Source organism: Ornithorhynchus anatinus, chromosome 2 (genome assembly GCF_004115215.2).
Source record: "Ornithorhynchus anatinus isolate Pmale09 chromosome 2, mOrnAna1.pri.v4, whole genome shotgun sequence".
Taxonomy (NCBI): Eukaryota; Metazoa; Chordata; class Mammalia; order Monotremata; family Ornithorhynchidae; genus Ornithorhynchus; species Ornithorhynchus anatinus.
The window spans coordinates 26,343,681-26,352,916 of NC_041729.1; the positions used below are offsets into that span (position 1 = coordinate 26,343,681).

At 54.5% G+C, this 9,236-nt stretch overlaps 1 protein-coding gene across 1 annotated transcript; it reads right to left on the bottom strand.

Annotated features, from left to right (window-relative positions):
- Positions 1 to 7,410: 7,410 nt before the first annotated feature.
- TMEM265 (transmembrane protein 265) lies at positions 7,411 to 8,614 on the bottom strand. Its single transcript, XM_029057721.2, has 2 exons — positions 8,409 to 8,614; positions 7,411 to 8,037 (listed from the first exon to the last, which is right to left on the bottom strand). The coding sequence occupies exons 1-2, from the start codon at positions 8,595 to 8,597 to the stop codon at positions 7,876 to 7,878; spliced, it is 351 nt and encodes a 116-aa protein (XP_028913554.1). The 5' UTR covers positions 8,598 to 8,614; the 3' UTR covers positions 7,411 to 7,875.
- Positions 8,615 to 9,236: the final 622 nt, after the last annotated feature.

Sequence of the window (9,236 nt, forward strand, 5' to 3'; positions counted from 1 at the left end):
TGCCACTTGTCAGCTGTGTGACTGTGGGCAAGTCACTTCACTTCTCGGGGCCTCAGTTCCCTCATCTGTACAATGGGGATGAAGACTGTGAGCCCCACGTGGGACAACCTGATTCCCCTGTGTCTACCCCAGCGCTTAGAACAGTGCTCTGCACATAGTAAGCGCTTAACAAATACCAACATTATTAAGCGCTTGGACTATACAACTGGGCAACAGATAGGGACCATTCCTGCCCAATGACGGACTCACAGTCTAATCGGGGGAATAATAATAGTAATAATACTGATGGCATTTGTTAATAATGATGGCATTTGTTAAGCGCTTACTATGTGCAAAGCACTGTTCTAAGCGCTGGGGGGATACAAGGTGATCAGGTGGTCCCCCATGGGACTCACAGTCTTCATCCCCACTTTACAGATGAGGTCACTGAAGCGCTTACTATGTGCAGAGCACTGGACTAAGCGCTTGGGATGGACAACTGGGCAACAGAGAGAGACGGTCCCTGCCCAGTGATGGGTTTACAGTCTAATCGGGGGAGACGGATGGACAAAAACGAGACAATAATCACGATCAATAGAATGAAGGGGATGAACACCTCATGAACAAAATAAATAAGGTACTAAAATATAGACAAATGAGCACAGCGCTGAGGGAAAGGGAGAGGGGGAGGAGCAGAGGGAAAGGGGGCTTAGCTGAGGGGAGGGGAAGGGGGAGCAGAGGGAAAGGGGAAGCTCAGTCTGGGCAGGCCTCCTGGAGGAGGTGACCTCTCAAGGGCCACAGCTTTAAGGGCCACAGCTTCACTTTTTCCATTTCACGCCAGAAGCAGCGTGGCTCAGAGGAAAGAGCACGGGCTCTGGAGTCAGAGGTCATGGGTTCAAATCCCGGCTCTGCCACTTGTCAGCTGTGTGACTGTGGGCAAGTCACTTCACTTCTCTGGGCCTCAGTTCCCTCATCTGTAAAATGGGGATTAAGACCGTGAGCCCCACGCGGGACAACCTGATTCCCCTGTGTCTACCCCAGCGCTTAGAACAGTGCTCGGCACATAGTAAGCGCTTAACAAATACCAACATTATTATTATCTTGAAGAAGAATGCTGGCATTTGTTAAGCGCTTACGATGTGCCGGGCACTGTTCTAAACGCTGGGGAGGATGCGAGGTGATGGGGTTGTCCCCCGGGGGGGCTCCCGGTCTTCATCCCCATTTTTTCCGATGAGGGGGCCGAGGCCCAGAGAAGTGAAGTGTCTGGCCCCAAGTCGCCCGGCTGACCGGGGGCGGAGCGAGATCTGAACCCAGGACCTCTGACTCCCAAGCTCGCGCTCTTTCCACTGAGGAAGGGTAGCCTCGCCTCAAATCTGTCAGGGTTGGGCTTCAGGGCCGCACCTCTGCACGCCGGACCCGGTTGGAGCGAGGCCCTCGGACAGCTGAGGTGCCGGAGGGAATTTAAGCCCCAGCGCTCAGTACGGTGCTCTGCACATAGTAAGCGCTTAATAAATACTATCGAATGAATATTAACTTCTGTCTCTCCCACTAGACTGACAGCTCCTACCAACTCTGTTATACTGTGAGCCTCACGTGGGACGACCTGATGACCCTGTATCTCTCCCAGCGCTTAGAACAGTGCTCTCTGCACATAGTAAGCGCTTCACAAATACCAACGTTATTATTATTACTGTCCTCTCCCGAACGCTCAGTCCAGTGCTCTGGCGTAGTAAGTACTCGTGGCTCAGTGGAAAGGGCCCGGGCTTCAGAGTCAGAGGTCATGGGTTCGACCCCCGGCTCTGCCACTTGTCAGCTGTGTGACTGTGGGCAAGTCACTTCACTTCTCTGGGTCTCAGATACCGCCTCTGTAAAAATGGGGATGAAGACTGTGAGCCTCATGTGGGACAACCTGATTCCCCTATATCTCTCCCAGCGCTTAGAACAGTGCTCTGCACATAGTAAGCGCTTAACAAATACCAACATTATTATGATTATAATTACTCATTAGGTACCATTGATTGATTGATTGAGGGAATTCTCTGCATTATAAGCTCCTCGCGGGCAGGGCAAGTGTCTAACTACTCTGTTAGATTGTCAGAGGGCCTGGGTTCTAATCCCGGCTCCGCCACTTGCGAGCTGTGTGACCTCGGGCAAGTCACTTCACTTCTCTGGGCCTCAGTGACCTCATCTGTAAAATAGGGATTAAAAATCATGAGCCCCGCATGGGGCAACCTGTATCTACCCGAGCACTTAGTGCTTGGCACATAGTAAGCGCTTAACAAATACCATAATTATTTTTATCATTACTCTCCCAAGTGCTCAGTACAATGTTCTACACCCAGAAGGCACACGATAAATAGCACTGATTGAAGATCTCAGCAATAAACGCCGTTGATCGATCGATTCATTCGCTCCCGAGACGGCCTTCCTTCCCCCCTCAGCGGATCACCGCCCTGCTGCCCTCCCGGACCAAGATTCCTAACGGCCCCGCTCCTAGGAGTGACTGGGAAGACTATGCGTTTTTGGAGAACCGTCGCACAGCACTTACGTGTTTTTCCTAAATCTGTAATTTATCGATTTATGTTAGCATCTGCCTCCCCCTCTAGACTGGAAGCTCCTTGTGGGCAAGGAACGGGTCGGTGATATAGTCGTATTGTACTCTCCCGAGTGCTTCCCTCGGTGCTCTGCACCCACTAAGTGCTCAATAAGTACAACTGATCGATCGATTTAGAAGTTTCTCAAATGCAGCGTCTATAGGATTTCTGTGCGACTACAGAAAGAGGCAGAGAAAAAGATAGAGGTGCCGAAAGGGTGATCCTGGGTCGGTTTGGGATCGAGCCGTAATAATTTTCAGCTGGTCTGGCCTGTCCCTTGGCGGATATCGATTCGGCGGCCTACGCTTTCACGTCGAACCATTTCATTTTAAACGGCGAACCTCCTTTGGACTCAAGCTCCTGCTGGTCCCGGGGACCAGGTAGTCAGTGTCAGCTGACGGTGTTTCTCGAGCGTTTACTTCATTCAGTTGCATTTATTGAATTGCGCTCAATAAATGGCAAGGATTCATTCATAATAATAATGATGGCATCTGTTAAGCGCTTACTATGTGCAAGGCACTGTTCTAAGCACTGGGGGGATACGAGGCGATCAGGTTGTCCCACGTGGGGCTCACAGTCTTCATCCCCATTTTACGGATGAGGGAACTGAGGGACAGAGAAGTTAAGGGACTTGCCCACAGTCACACCTGTGATTCATTGCCTGCTGTGGTACCTTGGGTGAGTCATTTAACTCCTCCGTGCACAGCTTCCTCATCTGTAAAATAAGGATTCAATGCCTGTGCTCCCTCCTACTTAGACCGTGTGGAACAGCGACCGTCTCTGACTCGATTAACTCGTCTCCGCCCCGGTGCTTAGGACCGTGCTTGACACACGGCGAGTCTGAACAGATAACGGCGATAATAATGGTAATAACCACTGGAGGTCTGAGGCCGGGAGAGACGTGCAGAATGCTTTCTTCAGAAGCCCGGTACGGGCAGCAGGGTGAAGTCTGGACTCGGAGTGGAGAGGCTGGAGGCAGGGAGGTCAGCGAGGAGGGCGACGCAGCAGCCGAGGCGGGACACGACGAGCGGTTGGACCCCGAGTGGGAAGCGTGGCACCTGGAAGCGACGGAACGGGCCAAGGCTCCCAGCCTGAACCACACCCCCTTTACGCATCCTTACGGAGACTTCGGTTACTTCCTGGCCGGCAAACGGGTGCCGTTTCCTTGAGTACGTTCAGGGTCCGAACCGCTAGACGCCAGAAAGGATAGGCTAAAATACGCCGAGCGTCTCCTGGATCGCCGTTGATGTTGCCATCGATCATCAGTCCAATTTTTTAGATGCGCCCGGTACTTCGGTGGAAGCAGCTGAATTTTATTTGTGTATCCCTATTGTCTTGTTAAATTCATTCATTCATTCAATAGTATTTATTGAGCGCTTACTATGGGCAGAGCACTGGACTAGGCGCTCGGAATGGGCAATTGGGCAACAGACAGAGACCATCCCTGCCCGACGACGGGCTCGCGGTCTAAACGGAGGAGACGGACGGCAGAGCAAAACGGAACATATAAATAACAAGAGGATTCTTGGCACAAAGTGTGGGTGTGTTTTTTCAGCGCAGTCTTCCCATTCTCATCCAATCAGTTTAAACAAATAGTCATGGTATTTGTTAAGCGCTTACTATGCGCCAAGCACTGTTCTAAGCGCTGGATGGGCTGTAACCACCGGCTGCCGTCGCTTCCTTCCACCGACTCTCTACTCGTCCGCCTCCAAGCGGGTTTTCGCTTCCTAAGCTCTACCGAGACAGGGCCGGGTCAGGCCTACTCTAACCTCCTTCTGACCAAATCTTGCAGAGAAGCAGCGTGGCTCATTGGAAAGAGCCCGGGCTGGGGAGTCAGAGGTCATGGGTTTGAATTCCGCCTCTGCCACTTGGCAGCTGTGTGACCGTGGGCAAGTCACTTCACTTCTCTGTGCCTCAGTTCCCTCATCTGTAAAAATGGGGATTAAGACAGTGAGCCTCACGTGGGACAACTTGCTACCCTGAATCTACCCCAGCGCTTAAAACGGTGCTCTGCACATAGTAAGCACTTAACAAATACCAACATTATTAACGTCTCCCCTGATTAGACTGCAAGCCTGTCCATGGGCAGGGACGGTCGCTATCTGTTGCCGAATTGTACATTCCAAGCGCTTAGTACAGTGCTCTGCACATAGTAAGCGCCCAATAAATACTATTGCATGAATGAATGAATGAAGCTCTGTCCTGATCTTCCTAGACCTCTCTGATGCCTTTGAAACCGTCCGCCCCTCCCTTGTCGTAGACGCTCTTTCTAATCGATTGGACTTATTGAGTGCTTACTGAGTGCGGAACACTGGATTAAGCCCTTTGGAGAAGCAGGCTTCCTGGAAAGAGCCCGGGCTCGGGAGTCAGAGGTCGTGGGTTCTAATTCTGCTCCTGCCACTGGTCAGCTGTGTGACTTCGGGGAAGTCACTTCACTTCTCCGGGCCTCCGTCCCCTCATCTGTAAAATGGGAATGAAATCTGTGAGCCCTACATGGGACACTCTGATTACCTTGTAATAATAATAATGTTGGTATTTGTTAAGTGCTTACTAGGTGCACACCAGTGTTGGGGGAGATACAGGGTAATCAGGTTGTCCCATGTGAGGCTCACAGTCTTCATCTCCATTTTACAGATGAGGTAACTGAGGCACAGAGAAGTGAAGTTTCTTGCCCACGGTCACACAGCTGCTAAGTGGCAGAGCCGGGATTTGAACCGATGACCTCTGTCTCCCAAGCCCGGTCTCTTTCCACTGAGCCACGCTGCTTCCTTGTATCTACCCCAGCGCTTAGAACAGTGCTTTGCACATATGCCATCGTTATTATTATTACACTATAACACAGTTGGTAGAGACGTTCCCTGCCAAGAAGGAGCTAAGAGTCTGGTCTCGGTTTCCCCAACATGATTCTTTCCCCACCCTCTTCCTGTCTCTCTCATCAGTCCTATTCCTCTCTCTCTCCTCTCATTCATTCAATAGTATTTATTGAGCGCTATGTGCAGAGCACTGTACTAAGCGCTTGGGATGAACAAGTCGGCAACAGATAGAGACAGTCCCTGCCGTTTGACGGGCTTACAGTCTAATCGGGGGAGATGGACAGACGAGAACAATGGCAATAAATAGAGTCGAGGGGAAGAACATCTCGTCCTCTTACCCTCTAATAATTATGGTACCTGTTAGGTGCTTACTATGTGCCAAGCACTGCTCTAAGCACCGGGGTAGGTACAAGGTAATCATGTTGGAAACAGTATCTGTCCTACGTGAGGTTCACAGCCGAAGTACTCGTTCATTCCAAGCGCTTAGTACAGTGCTCTGCACATAGTAAGCGCTCAATAAATACTACTGAAGTAGGAAGGAGTGGGATTGAATGCCCCTCTTACGTAGGAGGGAAACTGAAGCTCAGAGAAGGGAATTGGCTTGCCCACGCTCACCAGCAGAGGAGTGGAATTAGAACCCCGGTCCTCTGACACCCAGGCCTAAGCTCTGCTTTTTCTAACCGGAAGATCTGTTCAAAGTGTTGTCTCTTCTACATCCCTTTTCTCAGGGAGCCCATTTATTCTACAGGACCCCAGCTACCATTCTTCCGGACTCGTTGTGGGCGGGGAACGTTCCCGTTACGGCGTACTCTCCCAAGGCTTAGGACAGTGGTCCACACACACATATTCCATCGACCTCCGCGTCAAACAAAAACTCCTCACCACTGGCTTTAAAGCAGTCCATCAACTTGCCCCCTCCTACCTCACCTCGCTACTGTCCTTCTACAAACCAGCCCACACACTCTGCTCCCCTACTGCCAACCTTCTCACCGTGCCCCGATCTCACCTGTCTGGCCACAGGCCCCATCCCTCGTCCTGCCCCTGGCCTGGAACGCCCTCCCTCCTCAAATCCGACAGTGACTCTCCTCCGCTTCATAGCCTTATTGAAGGAGCATCTCCAAGAATCCTTCCCTCCTTTCCTCTTCTCCCATTCCCTTCTGCGACGCCCCGACTTGCCCCCTTGGTCCTTCCCCCCTCCCAGCCCCACTTATCTGTAATTTATTTGTATTGATGTCCGTCTCCCCGCCTCTAGACCGTAAGCTCGTTGCGCCTGTTTATTGTTTTATTGTACTCTCCCAAACGCTCGTTACGGTGCTCTGCACGTAGTAAGCGCTCAGTAAATACGACCGAATGAAGTGCTCAATAAATATCATTGACTCCCAGAGCTACCTCCACAGCCCTGATCTCTCACCTGCCTTTCGAGTTCCCCATTTCCTTCTGCTACCAGGACATCCGTTACCAAGCGAAAAAGGGGTCGTATAACCACCCGGGGCCACTGAAAGAGCTCTATTATTCTGGCAAACAGCCTCTAATCTGCCTGACACCTCATACGTATTTCTCCGTATACTCCTTTGGTCAATCAACCCATCAATCGACGGCGTTTAGGGAGCGCTTACTGCGTGCGCCCGGGAGAGTACGATATCACAGAATTAGCAGGGGATGTGAGAATTTCTTCCCTGGGGAATGCGGTAGGCCAGCCAGGACATAAACCCGGGCTTCGTCTCAGCTATTTTCTTAACGGTATTTGTTAGGCGTTTACTATGTGCCAAGGACTCTTCTAAGCGCTGGGGTAGATACAAGTTGACCAGGTTAGACACGGTCCCTGTCCCGCACTGGGCTCACAGTCTTGATTCCCCCTCTTTTTTTTTTTTACAAATGAGGTGACCGAGGCACAGAGAAGTTGTGTCACACAGCAGGCCAGTGGTGGAGCCGGGATTAGAACCCACGACCTTCTGACTCCAAGACTGTAAACGGCTCCAGGGTCAGAGTTGGAGTTCAGCAGGCGAAGGGATGTTCGGGCCAGATAGGGGTGTTTTTCCTCCCGAAACTTTTATTACAAAAGTAGTTTTGACATTCGTCCGATCGTTCGACGGAGGGATGGACGGATCAATCCAGAATCGGGGCCGTCTGTCTCTCCGCGGCGGGGTCACGGAGCCACCGGGGCTCGGACGGCGACGGTGGACGGGCAAGGTCTCCCATCCTATTTTAGGTCTCTCTCCAGCCCCGGATGCCTCTTCCCAGGTGGGGAGGGCCACCCCCAGGGTGGCCCCGGTGGGGCGACACGACCGGGGCCGGTGGCGGGGAACCTTTCAGTCCGCGCGGGGAGAGTCCCGCCCCGTGATTCGAGACGGGAAGCCATTCAGACCCCATGAGGCTCCCGGGACGAAAACCTCCCCCCCGGGCAGCATCGGAGCCAAGTCGCCCGGGCAGGGTCCGTCCGAGGGCCGGGCCGAAAGGGCCGGGTCTCGGCAGGGTCGAGGTCGGAGCGGTCACTCGGCCTGGGCGATGGCGTAAGAGAGGAGCCACAGCAACAGCGGCCCCAACACGAGGATCGCCAGCCAGACCGCGATACTGATGAGCGCCAGGCGCCGGGCTCTGCCACCCCACAGCGCGGCTTCGGCCATCCGCCCGGCCTTGCGCCGCTCCTCAGACTGAGGACGACACGCGCGTAGTTAGCTCTCCCCATCCCCTCTCTACTCCCACTCCCCCTTCCTCCTCTTCCTCCGAGGAAGGCCCTCCCCCGCCCCCCTCAGCCGCCGCTTCTCTTCCTACCCGTCGTCTCCCGCGACTTCCCGTCTCCTCTGGGGTGTAGTCATCCCTTCCCGTTCGCGCCCGGCACTTCATCTCTCTGTCTCGCCGCCCCCGATCGGCCAACTCCCCGAATTCTTTTCCATCTCCCTTCCCGCCCGCCCCCGGGATGAAACCCCGCTCTCGATTCGCCGGCTGGCGGCCGGGCCTCGCCAAGCTTCCCGCGCGCCCGGTCCCCTTGGTCCCGGCCGGCGGACCCCTCCCGGCCCCTCACCTTGACGGCAAACACGAGGGCTACGACTCCGAGGCAGGAGCAGCCGCAGATGATGCTGGTGGCGGCCAGGCAGCGGAGGCGGTGGCGGCCGCGGCGGCCCGGGGCCGGGTCGGGGGGGGCGACGACCGCCACGCTCATCAAGGCCTCCCCGGCCTTCTCCTTTCCCTCCTCCTCCTCCTCCCCCGCCATCGCCTGAGGGGGGGCCGGAGAGGGGGAGAAAGGAGGAAGGAGTTGCGGCGGGGGGCTTCCCGGGTACAAGGTCTCCTTCCCAATCCGCCTCTCCCTCCCGGAGCGGGAGCGATTCTAACCCACCGGGCCCGCCCTCAGGAATGCGGCCCGCCCGAGGAATTCCGCCGAAATCCTCCGTCGAGGCTAACCGGGCGGGAGGGGCACCCGGGAGACGAAAAGGTGGGGGATCCTCCATCCGAGACTCCCCCACCCGACCCCTCCGTTCCTTCGCCCCGAAGGGGCGAGAAACTCCAAGCATTCTTCAGTGGGTCCTACCCAACCGGGGGAAAGGGAAGCGACCTGCGGCGGGGGTTAAGGGTGAAAAAATGGCTGGCGAGGGAAAGGGAGAAGAGGGGGACCGAGACCGGGCGACAGCTGATCCCGGGAAAGGCCGCGAGACCCGTGTGGGATGCGGATGGACCGGGTCTAACCCGACGGCCTTGTCATCCATCCATCCCGGCGCTCGGCACGGGGCCCGGCAAAGAGCGAACGCTCAACGAATACCATTAAAAAAACAACTGCTGACGGTTGGCGGGGGGCGGGTGGGATGGGGAAAAAGGCAAGAATGAGAGGCGAGGCAAGAACAAAGCGGAGGTAGGC

What these genes read in the sequence shown, in the direction of transcription:
- TMEM265 (XM_029057721.2), bottom strand. Translation starts at nt 8,597, where the DNA reads ATGGCGGGGGAGGAGGAGGAGGAGGGAAAGGAGAAGGCCGGGGAGGCC. An exon ending in CCCTCGTGTTTGCCGTCAAG is followed by an intron (nt 8,038 to 8,408) that starts GTGAGGGGCCGG and finishes TGTCGTCCTCAG; the next exon opens with TCTGAGGAGCGGCGCAAGGC.